Raw genomic sequence first — 19,279 nt, forward strand, 5'->3', positions numbered from 1 at the left:
GCGGTGCTCAGCCCGTCCGCCGCTGCCCATCGCCCCGCAGCCGGACGCCGCCACGCCGCCTCCTCCGTCCCTACGTACGCACACATCGACACACACACACCTCTATCTGTCGAGTTTTTAAAGAGGAAAACCTCCTTTTTCCCCTGCCCGGTGGCTGGTTTTCATTAGGGAGGTTTCTCTCTCTAACCCCAAGGGAAGCAGCCTATGAGTTCGTAACTGCGGTGCAGGACGTAATTATCTCATTAAGGGGAGAGAGCCAGGCTGCTCCCAGCGGAGCTGACCTCGCTCCGGGGTTGATGGGGGCCCGGAGGGTGGGATGTAGGTGGAGGGGTGGGCCCGGGGGGTCACCATTTGGGGTGACCCGTTCGCAGCCCCATTTGGAGTCGGGGAAGCGCAGCACTCCCCACGGAGCGCAGCCACTTACACTTGTTGAGAGAAGCACTTAAAGCGGGGCTGGAGGGGGGGGGGGATGCGCAGGGGGTGATTCCCCCCCACCCCGGGGGTCGTTGTACCGGGGGGCGAGGGGCCGCCCCGCTCGGTGTAGGGGCGTTTGTTTGAACAGCTCCAGAGCAAAGAGCAGGGGAAGAAAGTTTGGGCTGGGAGCGTGGTTTTTTCCCCAGACGTCAGCACAAGGCGGAACAGGGGCTGGGGAGGGAGCCGGACTCGCAGGGCAGCCGGGATTTTTCTTTTTTTTTTAATTATTATTATTATTATTATTTTATTATTATTTGGTGGGGGTTGGAGAAGGGAAAGGGGCCGGGGAACGGCCCGGCACCTCGGGGTGGGCTGCGGGCCGGTGGGGGTGGGAGCCATGGACTCGCCGCCAGCCTTCGCCATGGACAAACCGTTCGCCCCCAGCACCGTGCGCGGTCCGGAGCCGCCCGAAAACCCTCAGAGCCGGAAAAACTTCAGCGTGAGCCATCTCCTCGACCTGGAGGAGGTGGCGGCCGGGATGAACGGGGCCCCCCCCGCCGGCCCCCCACCCTCCGCCGGCGGTAAGGCCATGCCGGAGCCGTCGGGAGGCAGCAGCGGCAGCGAGGCGGCACCCCAGGACGGTGAGTACCGACGTCTCGGGAAGGGCCCCCCTCTCTACCCGCAGTCTCGGGCAATGGGGTGGCCCCGCTGTCCCCCCCACCCCCCGGGCCGGGCTGAGCGCGGGGGACAAAGGGGCGCGGGGTCCCCCCGAGGTGGGGTGGGGGCTGCTGTGGGGGCACCGTCCCCGTGGGCTGTGGGGGTGAATTTGGGATATCTGTGGGATCGGAGCCGCCGGAACACCGAAAGCACCCGACGGGCGGGACGGGGGGACACCGCGCCGTGGGGACAGAGGGACGCGGGCACCGCACCGGCCGCCTCCCTGCCGCCACCGGGACGGGACGGTGCCGAGCTCCCGGTACGTCCCGGGGCTGCTTGGCCCTCCCGGCTCTCCCCGCCCCGGTTCTCGGGCTCCGGGAGCGGAGGCGGCTCGTTGGGACCGGAGGAAAGGAAAGCTGCGGGTCCCCGCCGCTGGCACCGGGACACCGGCACGGAGCTGCCTTTGTCCGGGCGCTCCTCTCGGGGCGGGTAGGAGCGGGGCTGGGAACGGGGAGTGCTCCTCTGCTCCGGGTTTCGCTGCGTTCGGTCCCGGCGCGTTTAGAACGGGACAAGCCCCGCTCCACCCGGCTGCAACCCGGCTCCGGAGCGAGAAGGTTGGCCCCAACCCTGCGGCAAAGCCCCGCTCTGGGGGCACTTGGAGGCTCCCAGAGCTTCCTCGGGTTGTAGGGTGGTGGGAGGGAGAAGGGGGTGGAGGTGCAGACCCACTGCCTGCCCCCAGTCCGGACCCGGGACCACCAAACCTGCCCCGTACTGGGATTTGGGCCCCATCCCCGGGGCGCTGCTGGCCCTGCCGTGGGCCTGACCCGGTGTATAGAGATGCTGCAGCCCTGGAGCTGCGGTGAGGGGCTCCCGGGGGGAGTAGGGGGGTCCTTGTGTCCCCTCCAGCAGCTCCCACGTTGTGATTTGGGTCAGAAGCATCCTTTTCCCAACCACATCTTATTCCCAGCACAGCCGGAACCCCAACTCTGCCCTCTGCTTGGGACACTGAGGGCCAGGTGCCAATTTTGGGGCTGGCAGCTGAGATTTTTGGTGTTGTTTCCCATCTTCCTCCCCTTCCCTTGGGTTTTGTTTGTACTTCCCGCATTGCCTTTGGGACCGTGGGGCTGTGAATGGGACTGTACAATTGGGGTGGGGGGGGGCTGCGTGCAGCACAGCATCGTGCGGCTTTTGCTAATCTGGCCGATCCTTCCAAGGCCATTTTTTACCCCTAAAAGCCCATTCCTCATGGGGCAGAGGCCTTATGGGGTTTGGCATCACTGGACTAGGGGGATATTTCCCACTGGCACCTGTTTCTGTGAGGTTATGGGGATGAAGACACTGTGAGCATCTGGGATGCACCAACAACACACTCAGGAGTGGAAGCATTTCTTGTGACCCCAAATGGAGATACCTGAGCGACGGGAGCTGCAAGCAGCCTGCAGGAGGATGAATGAGGAAATGGAGCAAGAAAACCCATGTTGGTGCAAACCTCAGGTTGTGGGACCCACTGCTCGGTGTCTGGGATGCAGTGTCCTAAACCAAGACAAGGATCACAAATACCACACAGCCTTTGCGTCTGCGGCGCTCTTGGCATCAGCGTGATGACAACCCCTCTGTTATAGGCATCCTCAAGTGAAGGCATTTTCCCTCATCTTCCTCTCCGCCATCACATCTTTTTCCCCTCCCGGATGCAGGCCAAGGGATGCAATGCTTGGTGGTGGAGGGAGCAGCAAAGGAGCAGTGAGGGCTCATCCTCATCCCCATCCTCATCCCCATCCTCATCATCCCCCGGAGCGGTGCAGCCTCCCATCAAACCCTTCCACACAACTTCTGAGGTCTTGAAAGCTTGTTCACCTCCTTTCATTAGACTAACAAATAATGTGTAACGCGAAACATCTGTTAACAACAGCCCTTAATGTTCTCAAGATGATAAAGCAGGAGGGTAATTTTAGCCAGCGGGCCTTGACTGATGGCTTTTCAAACAATGAACTTGCTTTTGGTGCTGCCTGGGGGTGGGAGCAGAGCTGGGCACCGTCTCTGATGGGCGCTTTGGGGCTGTGCTGATTTGGCTGTTCCTGAAAGGGATGGGAGTGGGCGATGGGATGGGGTGAGGGGGCAACCCTGGGCAGAGCAGCTCTTTCCCCATCCCACCACCTGGGCGCAGCGGGGAGAAATTCCCCTTGGTCCCACTGTGCAGCGAGAGGAGATGGTGCACCCGAGGGAATGATGTTATGGGGATTTGGTTCTAGTGTCACGAATGAGGGCAGGTGAGGTGGGAGAAGCGAAGTAAGGACCTGATGAAAGTGGAACGTGGCAAGGGATTGTTTCTGAGGTCAGGGCTGGGTGGTTGCCCAAAGCACCCCACTGGGACGCTTTTCAGCTGGGCTTTTCCTGCCTTCCTAAATGCCTCTCGTGGGGTCCCAATATGGGGGCGCCTCAGCTGTGCCCACCAGACGATGCTGATGCCCAGTAAGGTCTGGGGCTGCCAGCACCCCATTTCATCCTGAGAGCTCAGAATAGGCTGTCAGGCAGCAAGGCTGGGCTGTGGGATTTACATCACCCACAGTCCCGTGCTGCTCCCCAAAACAGCATCGGCTGCGAGTGCCCGTCTGCATTGTCCACACGTGGCAGAGCCAGGCAGGGTGGCACTGAAGGGGGGGCTGTGGGATGAGAGCTGCTCAGTCCTTGTATGGCCATGCTGGGTGGCACATGAATCTGGGACAGGAGTGAGCCTTGCATGGCCGTGATGCCCACAGACAGAGTGTTACTATCGCTGTCCCCATTGCCTGCTTGGGGACATTGCCCACACCATGCAGGGAGGGATGCGCACCCCGGGACGGGCAGCTCACCTCTGCACAGGGGGATGATGTTTGTGTTCGGTGCCCAAACCCAATGGTTCAGCACCCGTCGCATGTACTGACTGATTAATCAATCATTGATGAATGCCCTGCAATTAATCCAGGCAGGCTCCGCTGTCGGGGATCTCCCGCCCCATTTGTTTGCACTTAGTGTGGGGCTGGCGACATGTGAGGGGCTGGGAGCCTGACGTGTCCCAATGCACTGACTGATGAGTTCCAGCCGCTCCGGGGATCCGAGCGCATCCCTGTCAAAGAAATGAAGGGCTCTGGGGAAGGACCCACCTTAACCCTGACCCCCAGCCTGAGACACAGGCCCTACAGCAAGGCTCCCTCTCCCCAAATGGGGACCATCCACCACTGTCACCCCATGCTGTTGCCATGGGACCTGCTGCCCTGTGGGTAGGCTGGGGCTGGTGCCCAGGTATCCATCCAAAAGCCACAGAGCAGGCAGGAGTGATGCTCTTCCAATGGGACAGGCAGGGCGAGAGGCTGAGGCTGGGCTGATTTAGGTCAGAGCCTGCAGAAAGAACCCAGAAACAGCACAAACGGTTGCCAGGTGTGGGCCAAGAGGGATCCCATGTCTAAATGGGGTTTCTGTCATGGGAACACCCCAACACCAACCTTCCTCCATCCTTCTCTGACCCCAAAGGATGCCACGGGCTCACTGTCACACTCCTCCCTGCATGGCAGGGGATGCTCCATGCCCTGGGCTGCGTACAGGCTCTAGCAGACCAGCAGGGCTCTAATTTGGGTTAATTTGCCCACAGATGGGCTGAACACCCCCATAGGGGCCGCAGGACACCCCCTGCAGTAATGTGCCAGGAGGGAGAAAAATCCTAAACTGAGTGCCTGGCTGGGCCAAAAAAGTCCCATTACCCTCCCCCCCCCCCAAGTTCTCAGCGCAGTGACTTTTCTCTCCCTGGAGCAGTGATGCTCATAGGAACATGGCTGAAAACCTCTTGTGGTGCTGTGGAGGGGACAGGGGTGCAGTGGGGATGGGAGGGTTTGCCCCGCTCCACCACGACCCCCTGCAGCCCCGTGGGCACGGGGACACCTCGCTGCCCCCTGGCTGTTGTGTCTGCTGTGATCGGGAACAGCTCAGGGCGAGACTATTTCCCCTCTCCTTTCGGGCTGTTATTTCAGGGAACGGGGCTGATTCACGGGAAAAATATGAAATTTCGACTCCACGCGGCCAAGATGGGCGAATTTCAACGAATCAGCAGTTTAAGAGAGCCTGGGCGTGTGTCCGTAGCTGGGAGGCTGATGAAATGATTTAGGGCTTTGAGGCTGCCTCGTTAGGAACCCTTCCTCCCTCCCAGGGAGCTGAGCTGTCACCCCCTTTCCCAGCGCAGCTTTCCTCCGGCAGTGGGCAATTTCTCCACCCCCCCACCCTTTGGGGCTGGGAAGTGATGGAGATGAAGGGACGGGGCTGGGGGGTGGGATGGGGCCGGCTGCTTTGCTGCCCTGAAGTCCCCTGGTTGGCATCGGGTCCCCATCTGCAGCTGGAAGGGTTTATCCTATTGGGGGGGGGAGCGGGGCTGGGATAGCATCACTGTGCTGTGGGGAAGCCCAGAGCATCCTTTAAAATGAGACAGGAGGGGTCAAGGAATGGGAATGGGGATGGATGTGGGTTTGTCATGGATGTGTTTGATGCGAGGCACTGGTGGGCAGGGGTCCCCTGCGTGGGGTCAGCAATGCCTGGGGAGGATGGGAATGGGAAACCCCATAGGAACGGTCTGAGTGGGGTTTTCAAGGCAATTTCCAGTGCCCACGGAAGAGGGACACCCCCAGATTTTGGACATATTGTTATAAAGCCCCCACCCTTGATGCATTCCCATCATTCCCAATGCGGAGACCTTCCCTTCTCAGTACCCCTCTCCAGCCCAAGGGATCACCCAATGTAAAGACTGCTGAGAAGCACTGGGGGGACACCAGGAACCCTGGGGGAGGATCAAACCCTCCTGAGCAGTGTGGGGGAAAAGAGGATGATGGGTTTGGGGACGGGGGTGGGGTGGGGGTGGGGAGGGGTTGGGGCTAAAGGGGACACTTTGGAGAGCACATCGCCCAGTCCTCGGCTGGGGACACCCCTGGGGACACATGGATGATGGAGCGCAGCCCCCACCCTGCAGCCCTTCCCTGGGCGATGGGTGGCCCCGGGCGGGCGCTAATTGAGCCGGAGGCTTAACGAGGTGCCCCCCGTGCCGCGGGGAGAAGCCGTGGAGCTCCGCAGCCTTCAGAAAGCGGCAGCGGCAGCCGCCGTCCCCCTCCCCTTCCCTCCTCTTCCCCCTTTGGAGCGGGTATAATAAAGCAGCTTTTCAGCTGCGGCTGCAGTGATAGATCAGGAAGAATTGTATGAGTCTATTAAAGTCTGTGCGTCTCCGAATGGAGACTGCGGCTAAGCCAGGCGCCAGGCGCTCGCATTGAACCAGATGTGCTCAGGCGCCGTCCTTTCCAGCCACTGCAGCTGAGAGGCTGCCGCCTTCACACGCGAGGAAACTGGCGTGCACATGGCAGGGGAGCGGGGGAGCACATGGCAGGCGGGGCGCGGGGGGGGCACGGCGCTCCTGGCACAGCTGCGGGGCTGGGGGGGGATGCACAAAGGTGGAGAGAAGGCATTGCTGCAGGGGTTGTGCCTCCCCGGAGCGTGGGGGTGCCTGGGGGGGGGGGGGGGGGGGGGGGTGTTGAATTGCACCCTAAAGTGTAGAGCGTTGATGGTGGAGGGAGGGTTGTATTGCATACCAGCCGTGCAACGTACGGATGGGGGGGTGGGGGGCTGCACTGTGCCCATTGCTGTGCGGGAGATTGGATTGTTCAGGGGGTGTTGCATTGCACCTGGAGCTGTGCAAAGCATTGATGGGGGGGGCATTGCACACAAGCTTTGCAGGGTGTTGCAGTGTTATGGGGGGAGTTGCACTGCACATAAGCTGTGCAGGGTGTTGCAATGTCGGGGGGGGGGGGGAGTTGCACTGCACACAAGCTGTGCAGGGTGTTGCATTATTAAGATGGGGGGGGGCGTCGTATTGCACCGTGAGCTGTGCAGAACGTTGATGGGGAGGTTGTGTTGCACCCTGAGCCATGCAGGGGGACTGCGTTGCCCCCCAGGGGACACAGAGCATTGCAGGGCTGGGCTGGGCGCCCTGAGCTGTGCAGGGCATTGTGACAGGGACAGCGATGTGGCAGTGCAGCCCCTCTGAGCAGGGAATGAGCTGGGGGTCCTGCTGCACCGCGGTGCACATGGATCAGCGCGGCTGCATGGCTGTGGGACACCCATTCCTCTCCATTTTGGGGAGCCACGTGTCTGTGATTTGGGGGTCTTAAAGACCTCGGGGGAAATTTTAAATGAAGGAAAAAAACCATCCCCTTCCCCCCAAAAACCAACATCCAAACCCTGTTTTCGTTTAAATTAAAAGAGGCTGAAGTGTTTCTATTAGTATTAGAGGTTTATAAAACCTGAAACAAATATCAGAATGGAACCATCAGGCACCATCCCCTTCGGGCTCCAACCCCAGCAGGTTGTGAGTCATGGTTTTCCATGGCTGTTCTGTATCGTGACATCATGCAGTCAGATCCCTATCGTGACAGACCGTGCAGATCTGTCAGAGCCTTTGGGGGAACACGTTGTGTTTCATGGGATTTGTGAGTGAGCACCCAGAGGTGGCTGAGCGGTGCCCGGCACCAATGCCAGCATGACCACACTGCACTCCTGGGGGGGGTTTGGGGGTCTGAGTGTGGCAAGAAGGAGACAGAAGGGATGGCAGTGGGGTGACGAATAGAGGAGTCTCAGCTCTGCGGTGCTGTGTGTGAGCAGGACCCCAGTGCAGCCCCCCTCACCCCCCAGCATCGTCCCACCTGCATCCAGCGGGGCTGTGTGTTAACCTACAAACAGTTAAATGGGTTTGGTCTGGGGGAAAGCAAAAAAAAAAAAAAGGAGAAAAAAAAAAGAAAAAGGAGAAAAGATACGAACCACTTATTAAAATGAATGTTTTACAATAAATTTGGCGAGGGGCCACCGACCTCAAATGAAAACCAGACCGAAGGACGGCAGTGCTGCTCGCTGGAGAGGGTTTGTGGGATGAGTGCGTGCGTGCCCATGGGGTGCTCCTCAGAGTGGGGTGTGGGGACAGGGACTCACAGCCAACATCACATCACCCCATTGTGTTGGCGACCCCATCCTGGGATGCTCCAGGGGTGGCTGTGGGCTGTAGGATGGGTTTGGGGCAGGTGCTTGGTGTTGGAATGGGGCTTGGTGGCATCTCCGCCTGGAAAATGCCCGTTTGGCTGCAAAAAGGAAAAGAAGGGGGGAGTGGGTACCAAGGTCTGGTCCTGGTGCCCCCAGCTGCCCGAGGGGGGTCCCATGGGGCTGTCCCTGGTCCCCATATGCTCTCTTCCCTCGATCTTGGCAATGACCCCGCTGCAATTAGGGCTGCGCGCTAACCTGGAGGGCTGGTGTTGGGTTTCAGTGCCAGATGCCATTGGGGCGGCCTCACTATGGGCTTTGCTTATTAAATTTCAAGAAATCACCTTTTTTTTTTTTAATTTTATTTTAGGTTTTTTTTTTTGCTGTGGGGGAGGAAAGCTGGGATCGCCATGCCAGGAGTCTCTGGCTGGGAGCCAACCACTCCTGCTATGCAGCCCTGCCTGATTACTTGTATGTCCTAAACACCGTGTCATTCTCCCTATACCTGGATGGGCACCCCCAGGGAAAAGCATTTTGCAATCAGAGCTGAGCTTTCAGCAGAGCTTTGCTACTGAGGGATGGTGAGGTCTGTCCCAGCATCGCCCATCCCAGCATCGCCCATCCCAGAATCACCCATCCCAGCATCACCCGTCCCCAAATCCCACCCCACTGCAGCTCCAGCTCTGTCCCAGCCCTGTCCATTCCTTCAGCCCCGCTTCCTCCATCCATGAGGCCTGAGCAGAGCGTTTCCTCGTGCACTGCTCACACATCTGTTAGCTATCATGGTGCTGCCAGGCTCTGCGCTCAGCTATTTCAGTGCGCGGCAGCAACGGCGCTGGGAAGCAGTGAGGCTGCAGCCCGGGTGGGTGCCTCTGTGTGCTCATGGTGCTCCTGTGGGCCCCCAAAGCCTCACGTGATGCTGCAGCTGATGGGTCCAGGAGGGGATGTGGCACACGCAGCACTGAGCCCAAGGGATGTGCACTGTGGGTGTCCTGGGTTGGTGCCACCCTGAAGCCCTGCAGCCATGTGGGATGGGGTTTTCTCCCCATGGTGGGCTTGTTCTGGTGAAGGGAAAAGCAAGATCAGGCCCTTAGCCCCGGGGAAACCCAACAAACTCCATTCTGGTCCCCAAACCCTGGTGACCCACATGGTCCCACCATGCTTCCTGCACTAAAGATGGGCTGTGCCAAAAAGCAGCTTGGTGCTGCACAGTAGCCAGCGGAGGGCTCCAAGCACAGCCCTGCAGGGATGCAGAATGATACCCAGGACCCCCCCAGTTCATTTGGGCATTTGGGCCACAATGGCTGCCCGGTGCCCACACCATCCCCAGCGGTGGGGGATGCGCACAGAGCACCTCCGTGCAGGATGCTGTCCAAACCCATCCGTATGCAGTGCTGGCTGGTTGCTGGCTGGTGCAGCAGCAGCCCCATGACCATAAAGCAGCCAGCTGCTGCCTGTCAGTGAGCGGAGCTAAGACCCTCCCGGGACAGCCTTGGCCTCTTTTTTGGTACGGGCTTTTTGCTGCTCCTTTATAACAGAGACACTTTTCCCCCAGCAAAACTGGCAGCCTGTAAAAACGTGTCAGCGTTTCAGTTTTTTCACAATTAATGAGGTGAAACATCCTCGGAAACATTTTGCTGTAATGTTTCTCCGGTAGCTGAGCCTTACCCCTCTCTTAAATTTTTAACGTCCGCCACTTGATCCGAGAAAGTTTCCTTCGGACTCAGCACATTTGGACCCCCCCAGTCTCTCCTGCTCCCATTGAGCTCCTGGATTTATGGGATACAGGGAGCTGGGGCTGGGCTAGAAGGGCAGGGAGCAGCCGTGGGGTGGGATGGGGCTGCAGGAGAGCCCTGAGTTGGGTAGCAGCCCCAGACCCCCGTCCCCATGCCCTTGGGGTGCTCCTGAGGTGGCTCTGAATGATGTACCATTGTCCTGAGCAAAGGGTGCTTCTCACCTTCCTTGGGCTTTTGGAGGCAATCTGTGGGTATCAGCACCTGCAGTGGGATGGGTGGTTCCCATCTTTGCTCCTGTGGTCATCTCTGTGCCCCACTATGGGGGCAGACCCCATCCCTGCTATGTCTCCATCCTTCGCCACGTTCATGGCCAAGCGCAAAACCAATGCCGTGTGCCCACACCTTCAGCCTGTAAGCTGTGGGAAAAAGGGATCTGGAGCACGGGGAAGCCCTGGGGGGGTGGAAATTCCCAGGGCAGAGAGCTCTGCTCAACCCCATCACGACCCTGAGGGCAGCGCTTCCTCCCGATGGCCACAAGGAACCGGTTAATGGAGCACATGGAACTCGCTGGACGTCATCGCTGGAGCGCGCCTCGCTTCCCTGGAGTATATAAAGGGATGAAGGGAGTCCACATGTTTACCGAGAGAGACCATGGGAGAAACGAAAGACATTGTTTTTCCAAAGGATTTCTTGGCTGTAAAAGGCCTCCACCACCCTGCGGCTTCCCTGATGAAGGCCCAGCGTTAATTTGTTAAATCCACATCAAGTGCCCGGAGAACCAGTTGTTTATTTTTGCTAATTCAGCCGGCCGAGATCAAATTGGGGTTTTATTTGTTAAGGATAAACCTTAATTAATAAAAGCTATTTATTTGGTTAGAGCCGGCTGCAGCCTGAGGGTCAGATATGCCATGATCATTATTTCAAGTAAAACAAACCCAAAACGTCTCTCAACAGTTTGAAAAACGTAGAAACTTAGAGGGCTGAATTTATTTGTCTTAGGAAGAATTTACAGCTAATTCCCTCCAGGCTATTTCAACCCTTAAATTATACCCGAGAAGAAGAAAGAAGGAAGGAAAAAAAATAAAAGCCAACACAAAAATGCCATTCCAGGAGGAGCAGGAAAGTAAATGGTGCTGCAGATTGGATCATCTGGGTGGGGGGGTTGGAATTTCAGGCTTAGAGGTCTTTGGCAAACAAATGGAACGTGCGAAATAATGCAACAGCAAAAAGCCGTGGTTGGTGTGGGGCTCTCGGGGTCGGCGATGGGAAATGGAAGATGTGAGCATCCCAGCGAGGTGGGGGCGGCATGGCATCACTGGGTGCTTGCTGGTGGAATTGGAAGTCAAAGCAGAGCTGGGGTGGAAATCCAGCGCGAGTCACTGTGCTGCGGTGCACATCACCCGCTTACAGCCCTCACTGGTGGCCGGTTTGGGGCTCCTGACACATCATTCCTATGGAAAACACGGGGAAAGAGGGCAAGAGCTGGAAAAGTGAGCCTGCTCCGTGCTCAGCTAAATCAACACACCCTGACCCGGCAGCGCTGGGGCCATTGGTTTTGCAAATGGTGCATGACCACGCGCTCCCCGCTCTGCTCCGCGGGGCCGTTCTCCGTGGTCCTGGTGTCCTGGGGGCTGGAACCATGGGACACGTCCCACCGTGAGCAATGGGGCTGCTGACCCCCCCCACCCTCCCGTCCCTGATGTCCTTCATTATTCAGTAACATTATCCCTCCGTTTCCCCCCTTCCCCTGCATCTCTTTTTCCCCTTTGGCGGAAATTGTAATCAGTGGAAAGTAAATACACCAAAGGGAAAGCGGGGGTTGCCGAGACGTCTCCTCTGACCTCCGCTTGGACAATCAAGCCAATGCCTCCACCACACTGCTGTCAACCCCCCCCAAATTATAGCTGACAAATGCAAGGGTTTGGCTTTCACCAAAATCTCCCCCCAGCCACCCCAAGTAATGCTTTTTGGGGGCGAAAGCGACACATTGTTGAGCCATTGTTGACTTTGGGCAATTACAACTCTTATTCGTGGAAACCCATCGGGGTGCAGGAATGTTTCTCCCCCATGAAGGTTATGGTGAATCTGGTTGTGGTGAATTTTGCTCCCCTGGTGAGTACTGCAGGGTGGTTTGTGATGCACATCCTTGTAAAGCTGTCCTGGTTTATGAAGGTATCCTTTATAGAAGTGATGACTGCCGCCAGTGAGGACAGCATTTATCTGGTCCTGTGGTCCCATGGCTGAGAAGGGCTCCACAGTGGGGTTAATGGGGACAAGATGCACGTTCATCACTGAGCCTCATCTCCGAGCGCAGCAGAGGATGTGGGCATTTAAGGAGAGGAGATTTAAGAAATCCAATTTTCTTTCGGCCAGTTTAGGGCAGGTGAGAGAAGCCATCACTGATGGAAAAGTCATAAAATCACAGAGTCATTCAGGTTGGAAAAGCCCTCACAGATCCCCATGCCCAACCCAGCCCACCATGCCCACTGGTGGACCACCCCCATGGACGGTGACTCCCCACTCCCAGGCAGTCTGTGCCACTGCATCACCACTCTTTCTGGGCACAATTTTTCCCCGCTACCCAATCTGAGCTTCGGGTCCAACAGCCAGAATTTATACCAGGACAAAAATCAAACGGGGTTAATAAATTCTGTTGAGTGCCGTTGGCTTCTGACCCCAGGTTTCAACCCAAGCTTTGGTCCCTCGCACCGCTCCGTCCCACCGATGGCACCCAGCTCAGCCCCAGCCCTGGGAAGCTCCGGGTTGACCACGGCTGGACTCGGTGTATTTTAATCCAGCGGCTCGTTAGCTCGCTGAGGGAAAACAGGACCAAAAAAGGAGTTTAACTAAAAGGGGCAACTGGAAAGCAGAGACTGGCAGAGCATTTGGAGCAGCAGAAACGAGAGCTGGAGGGAATCTGGGGAATTTTATTTGTGAGCCTTTACGTGGACTGCAGCAAAGAGCAGCCTGCATTCTCGGGGCTGGGAAAGAGACCCCCAACCCATGCGTATCTCAGGCACCAGCCCTGGAGCCCTTGCCCTACCAAGAAGATCGTGTCCCATCTATGGCTTCATGGGCCATTCCTGGCATAAAGAAACTGGAGGGTCTCTTGAGAACCTCATGGCAGAGGTTTCGTTCAGAGTTATAGGCCAAGACAGTCTTGAAACTTCTACTTTTTTCCTGCTTGGTATTGCCTTGAAGCAGGAGAGTTAATATCCCTTCCAGCAGATTTTGTTCCTTGCTCAAGAATCATCCCCAAATGCTGCACATCTATTTAATAACTACCAAGATAGTTTATTAGCAAGTATTTATTTCCTCTGCACACTCAGGGAGCAGTAATTCCTGCCATCGTGGCCTCTGCACTGATACAGAACAGAAAACCCCAATATAACCCTGCTATGAATCAGAGCGATGCCATAAAGCTATTAACATCGCAAATAATTCCAAAATACTTTCCCACCAGTAGGTACAGATTGGATCCAGATGCTTTATTAAAGGAAAAAAATAATTACCCAGTACCTCCACGAGGAATACCAACAGCAAGATGTCTTTCCCATGAAGGCAGGGATTGGGTATCCATTATTTTTTCCCCATAAATTTGCCTAAACTTGATGATCTTAGCGACAAAAATCAGATTTATCTCAGCCTGGCGGAAAGCCCAGGGTTGATATGGTGAAACCAATCTACGCCCTCCACTTGGTGCTTCCATGGGTGAGCAAAGGCAGAAATAAGCATGGAGGAAGCTGAGCTCTGAGAGCCGTGGCTGTGTTTGCTGCTGGTGCGTGGATGAGGTTCGGTGGTACCGTGAGGATGTGCTGCAGCTCCGCAGGTTGATGGGGGTGGGAGATCTCTGGGATGTTTTATGGTTGAGTTTGTTGCTGTCTGTGAAGACTGAAGCTTTAGGAGGGCGGCTGCTGTGGAGTCTCATGGGGCTTTTTACTGTGATTTCCCCCAGGTGAGAGCCTGAGCCCGAGCCGTGGGGTGGCCAAGAGGAAGAAGAAGCAGAGGAGGAACCGCACCACATTCAACAGCAGCCAACTGCAGGCTCTGGAGAGGGTCTTTGAGCGGACACATTACCCCGACGCCTTCGTGCGGGAGGAGCTGGCCAGGAGGGTGAACCTCAGCGAGGCCAGAGTCCAGGTGGGATAGACCCCTCCACCCCCATCCCCTCACAGCACCAGGGTCTGGGCGGTGGGAGGGATGCCGGGGACTTCCCCTCCTCGTTAACGCCTCCCCTTCCCCATACAGGTTTGGTTTCAGAACCGGAGGGCCAAGTTCCGCCGTAACGAGAGGGCGATGTTGGCCAACAGATCGGCGTCGCTCCTCAAGTCCTACAGCCAGGAGGCTGCCATCGAGCAGCCCATGGCACCACGGCCCACCGCGCTCAGCCCCGAGTACCTCTCGTGGAGCAGCTCCTCCCCATACAGGTGGGTGCAGGACGTGGGACCATCCCCCCCTCCCTGGGAGCCCTGTGCTTCTGATGGGGACGTGAGGAACGTTGTGGGGCTAAAGGAGTGAGAGGTGGGATGTCACTGGGGGCCACCTTGGGAATTCCTGCCAGCCCCCGACGAGTGTTTTGTGGATAGGAGGAGGCCTGGTCCTCATGAGGGGCCCTCCTAGCCTGCGCTGACCCTTCCCACATCCCAACACAGGAGGGGGAGCGGGACCCTTCAGTTCCCAGCTCTCCAAAAGCAGAGGGCATGGCTTCCTGGCACATACTTTGAGGGGTTCCCACACACATCCAGCCACATAAAAATGCTACAGAGTTCTTGTGGGAGATGTCCAAGAGGGAGCCGCCAACGCAGCCTGGGAAGCCAGCGGGATGTGGGGCTCCCCATGGGCTGTGCCTCACCCCGCTCCGCTCCCCCCGCAGCACTGTGCCATCCTACAGCTCCAGTGGGACCGCGACGCCCACCCAAGGGGTGAACATGGCCAACAGCATCGCCAGCCTGCGCCTCAAAGCCAAAGAGTTCAGCCTGCATCAGAACCAGGTGCCGACTGTGAACTGACCGGGGAAAATCCCCATGGCCTCATCCAGGACTCGACGTGGGGATCCTGTACTGATCGGCACCAACCCGCTGCCCGCCCCACGCACTGCTCATCTGATGTCCCAGCACCTCTCCTCTCCTCTTCCCTCTTGAAGGTAGAGTCAAGTCCCAGTCCGAAGTGGCACATCGCTATAGCCACATATGGAGCAAACTCGGTTAGAAACTTGCTTTTCTGCACACCCTTATAATAAAGGCTATATATACACACACATACCCCCCACGCGCTCTTCAAGGACAAACAGACTTACCAAGCGATCAAGAATTTGCTTCCAAACATGGAAGGATCTTGGACTTTTGGATTTGACCAATTTGGGTATCTTGCCTGGAGAGCCAAAGAGTTATTGGGTCTTCTCCTCCCACAGGGACGGCACGCAGCGCTGGGATGATCGCGATGCTGCACGATGCCAATTTTTTGAGCCCCCCTTTATGCTGGGCCTTCACCTCCTCATGCACTGCCAGCCGTGGGGCTCAGTGGGACCATTGCAAGCCTACCGCTGGGTCCCGGTGCCCATAAACTGGGGGGGTGGGGAAACACATCGCTGCACCCCCATCCAGGCGCCACCGCCCCATGTCTGCGGGTTTGCCAGCAGTTCTGCAGAGCCCCAGGTCATTGAACCAGCCCAAGGAAAGAGAAAATTGGAAAAAGCTGTCGGTTTCAGCTGAGTGGGCGGCTCCCAGCTCTTCGTGCCAAGGGCAGAGCAGGCTTCGTCTTCCGGAGGCACAGCATCCCCAGCGGCCGCTCTGCAGATGGGCCACAGAGTGCGGGGCTGGAGGCTCCATGGGGTGTTTTCTGTGTCTCTGAATAAAGGAAACTGTATTTCCCACCCCAGCAAGGGGGCTTTTGGTTGCGAGATGAGCAGAAAACTTCCAACGGCGGCACTGCAGCTATGTGGGATGAGCCGGCGCTGGGGCAATAGGGGATCGACTCCATGGACAAACCCGATGGAGCACTCTTTCCTCACCCACTGCAAGGAGCAGCAGCCAAGCAGCCAATCAACCCTGCTCTTCTAGGAGGGCTTTGTCCGGCCAGCATGGTGGGGCCGATAACAAGTGAATGTAGCATTGGACCCAAGGGTGGCCACAACAGCCATAGAGATCAACACCCATCAGAACGCGATGCCAAGGCCAAAAGTGCTCAAACCACTTTGTAAACCCACCCAAGAGCCCCCACATCCTGCCCACAGGAGCTTCCTCTCCCTTTCCCACCGGGGAAAGCCACATCTGGTCCTTGGTGGCCACGGTGTCCCCTGCGTGTGCCAGGTGGGGAGGGCGGATCTCCCCATGGTGCTGCAGTGAGACCTCATTGGGATCCCACAACGCTGAGCACTGCCATGCGGGCAGAGGAGTCCCTGCAGAGCAAACCCCCACCCCAAGGAACAGCGCTGGGCCGGGGGGGTCCCATTCCCATGGAAAGCACGGGGCTCTTTCTATTTTTTTAGGTTATACAAGACGAAACCACAGGGATATAAATGTCGCTGCCTCTTTGAGAGCATTAATGAAAATAAACCCATTTAATAGTTTGCAGATGCCGTTTCTGTAAACCTAAAAAAAAAAAAAAAAAAAAAAAAAGCAGGGAATAAATATTTCTTCACTAAATATCTATATGTATATATATGTATTGGAAACCACGCGTCCCTCAGCTTCGGGCCCCTCCCTCGCCACGCTCTTGGCAGCTTAAGGCGGAGCATCGCTCAGCATCGCAGGTGAGGGATCGCGGGCTGCCGTCCGAGCTCTCTCCCTGCTCTATCTGTACATTTCAGTGGTTGGTAATGAGATCCACGGTGGAGTTTTTGATTTGATTTGATATATATATATATTTTTTTTGCATGTCTGTTTTTTGGAATTTTTTTTGTTTTGTTTTGTTTTTGGGGGTGTTTTTTTTTTTTTTGTAAAAACAGCTCTTGTGAAATAATGGAGGAATAAATATTTTACTGAGTACAGTATTTTACACATCTGCGCGTGCAGAGCAGTGCTCACACCACTGGGGGGGGGGGTAACATTGGGGTGCCATAGGGGCAGGGAACCCAGGTCCCACATCCCAGTCCTACTGCTGGGCAGAGGGGCCGCAAGCACTGATCCCCCCCAGCCAGGAGATCCTGGGCATCACTGTTGGCTATCCATGCTGTCAGAGCAACACCTCCCCCAGCAGTGTGGCAATGGGCTGAGGAGGGATGGGGCCGGGGCAGAGCTCCTCCCTGCTAAGTTGTCAGGTCCCATCCTGCAGCGCACACATGAGTGAAAGCCTTCAAGCAGTGGTGCTCCACAGACATCATGGGCAAGCACCTGCTGCAGAAGTCCCGCTGGGATGTGCAATCATCTGCAGTCACAGCAGAGACCAGCACGTGGCCCAGCCTTGAGAACCAGACAAGAAATACAGAAAGGAGGTGTAGACCTGCTTGGAGAATTTGGGACATGGGGTCCCAGATGAGGTCTCTCATGGCACACACTCCTCTCAGTGCATGGACTCAGTGAGGGCTGAGCATCACCAGCACCAGGAGCCCACACCAGCACCAAGTACAGCTCTTCCAGGCTCCATCCTGTGCACCGAGGTGGGCAGCACCACAGTGAGCCACGTTCTTCAGCCCGCTAGCTAACACAGACCAGAAGGGCAGGAACATAAGAATGAGCCACACAGGAATGAGCCACATAGGAATGAGTTGCAGGATCTGAGCTACAAAGTGGCAGGAAAAATGCAAGAGGTGCACATGGAAACTGCCCCGATGCACCTGGCTGCTGTTGCACAGGAGCATCAGGCTCACAGAGACTGAAAAGAGCAAAGGAGTGTGAGGAGTGCCCAGGGAGGGGTTAGAGAACAAAGCAGAAAGCGCCCTCACAGCTATCACAGGAAGCCACAGCGCAGCTATGGCCTAAAATCCATCACCTCAAGATGTTGCAGAGATCAAAGGTACAAAATGGATTTGGAGAGGGTCAAGAAGTTAATGGTGGGTGGGTCTGTGGCAGCAAAACGTGGCCCAGATCCAACTGCATGTGCAGAAAATCACTGCCCCGCTGATTCCCAGCAGCAGGAGGGGCTCAGTGGGAAGGCACAGCTCATGTTTGGTACCTGCACTCTCCGTTATCTGTGCTCCTGCACACAGCACACAGCCACCCCCATGGCCATGGTGCTGCTCGCTGCTGCTCTGCAACCCCCGATGCATTTATTCAATAAGTGACCCTCTGATCTTCACGGCCATTTGTCCAACGCCTGCTTAGTTCCACCCATCCTTGTGTCCTCACGTGGCCAACACAGAGTGGCCCTATGGAGGTCACCCAGCCCTGAGTCAGGAGACCCTTTGAGGTGAAGATCTTGCAGCTCCCAGGGCAGATTCTTCATTGATTCGTGGCTATTTGCTGCTGGAAATATGCCATTTATTTCTTGCCTTCCCGTGTCACCCCAGCTTCACTTCAGCTCCTGTTAGAGCAGGAGGTCCCAACCCATGGTCTGAGGGCTCTCTGGAGACAGGAGCAGGGAGAGCTGCAGCCCACCTGGCAGGGGCTGCACGTGGAGTTGTCTGAGTTGGAGGGAACCCTCGAAGGTCATCTATTCCATCTCCCTGCAATGAGACACCCAAGGTCAGAGCTGGATGGGGCTCTGAGCACCTGATGGAGCTGTGGGTGTCCCTGTTCACTACAGGGAGTTGAACCAGATGGCCTTTAAGTGTCCCTTCCAACTCAGTAGATCACAGGGATGGATTTGCCACCTCTCCTTCATCCAGCACAGAGGGACTTCTCCTCCACCGTCTGCTTTCTGGTCTGCGTCCACGCACCATTGCTTTGGTTGGAAGGCTGCAAGAGCGTTGGTTGCAGACTGCCTTTCCTCCCCTGCAGCAGCTGCTTTGCAGCCAGCTGACTCCCAGATGAGCTCTCAGCTGACGGAAGGACCTCTCTCCCTTTGTCCTGCCTGTGGTTACTGCCCGTGGTTTCCCTACTGACAAAAAAAAGTCGGGTGTTCCAGCCAGGTTACCCACAGCTTCTTTCCAACCTTCCCAAAAAGTCCCCCCAGGGGCTCCCCGTCCCCACGTTGGAGCCTCCCAGACCCCAAACGGCCGCCGTCCCCCCGGCTGTGCGCTCCACGGCCACACAGAGGCGCTGCGGCTCCGCGTTGCGCAGCGGTGTCCCCACGCGGGACGCGGTGGGGGGGACGCGGGCGGTGCCGCCGGCATTCCTTCAGCCGTGGGTTTGCCTGCGAGACGCAGGAATAGCATTTCCTCACGGGGATTTGCATGGCGAAACCCCACCGTGCGAGATGCAAAGCTGCGCTCTTGCCGGAGGGAATGGGATTTTTGGAGGGCTGGGTGATGTCTGAGGGTGCTGTTGTGCCAACTTCCCGGGGAAGGTCTGCGTGGGCAGGATGGGATCTGGGGGCGTGGGGTGGGGAGGGGTAAACGC

The 19,279-nt window shown here is 57.0% G+C and overlaps 1 protein-coding gene across 2 annotated transcripts; it reads left to right on the plus strand.

Annotated features, from left to right (window-relative positions):
* Nucleotides 1-241: 241 nt before the first annotated feature.
* PRRX2 (paired related homeobox 2) lies at nt 242-16,840 on the plus strand. Of its 2 annotated transcripts, none has more exons than XM_015279337.4 (4): nt 242-1,055; nt 13,798-13,982; nt 14,091-14,269; nt 14,734-16,840. In XM_015279337.4, exons 1-4 carry the CDS (start codon nt 812-814, stop codon nt 14,849-14,851), a joined length of 726 nt encoding a protein of 241 aa, XP_015134823.1. In that variant the 5' UTR covers nt 242-811; the 3' UTR covers nt 14,852-16,840. The 2 variants fall into 2 exon arrangements, with proteins under 2 accessions (XP_015134823.1, NP_001280027.1); NM_001293098.3 differs by having other exon boundaries at nt 569-1,055; nt 14,716-16,839.
* Nucleotides 16,841-19,279: the final 2,439 nt, after the last annotated feature.

Source organism: Gallus gallus, chromosome 17 (assembly GCF_016699485.2).
Source record: "Gallus gallus isolate bGalGal1 chromosome 17, bGalGal1.mat.broiler.GRCg7b, whole genome shotgun sequence".
NCBI lineage: Eukaryota > Metazoa > Chordata > Aves > Galliformes > Phasianidae > Gallus > Gallus gallus.

Excerpts from the sequence above, each read along its gene's own strand:
- PRRX2 (NM_001293098.3), top strand. The coding sequence starts at position 812 with ATGGACTCGCCGCCAGCCTTCGCCATGGACAAACCGTTCGCCCCCAGC. Across the intron at positions 1,056-13,797 it reads CGAGGCGGCACCCCAGGACG|GTGAGAGCCTGAGCCCGAGC; the intron begins GTGAGTACCGAC and ends GATTTCCCCCAG. Across the intron at positions 13,983-14,090 it reads TCAGCGAGGCCAGAGTCCAG|GTTTGGTTTCAGAACCGGAG; the intron begins GTGGGATAGACC and ends TTCCCCATACAG.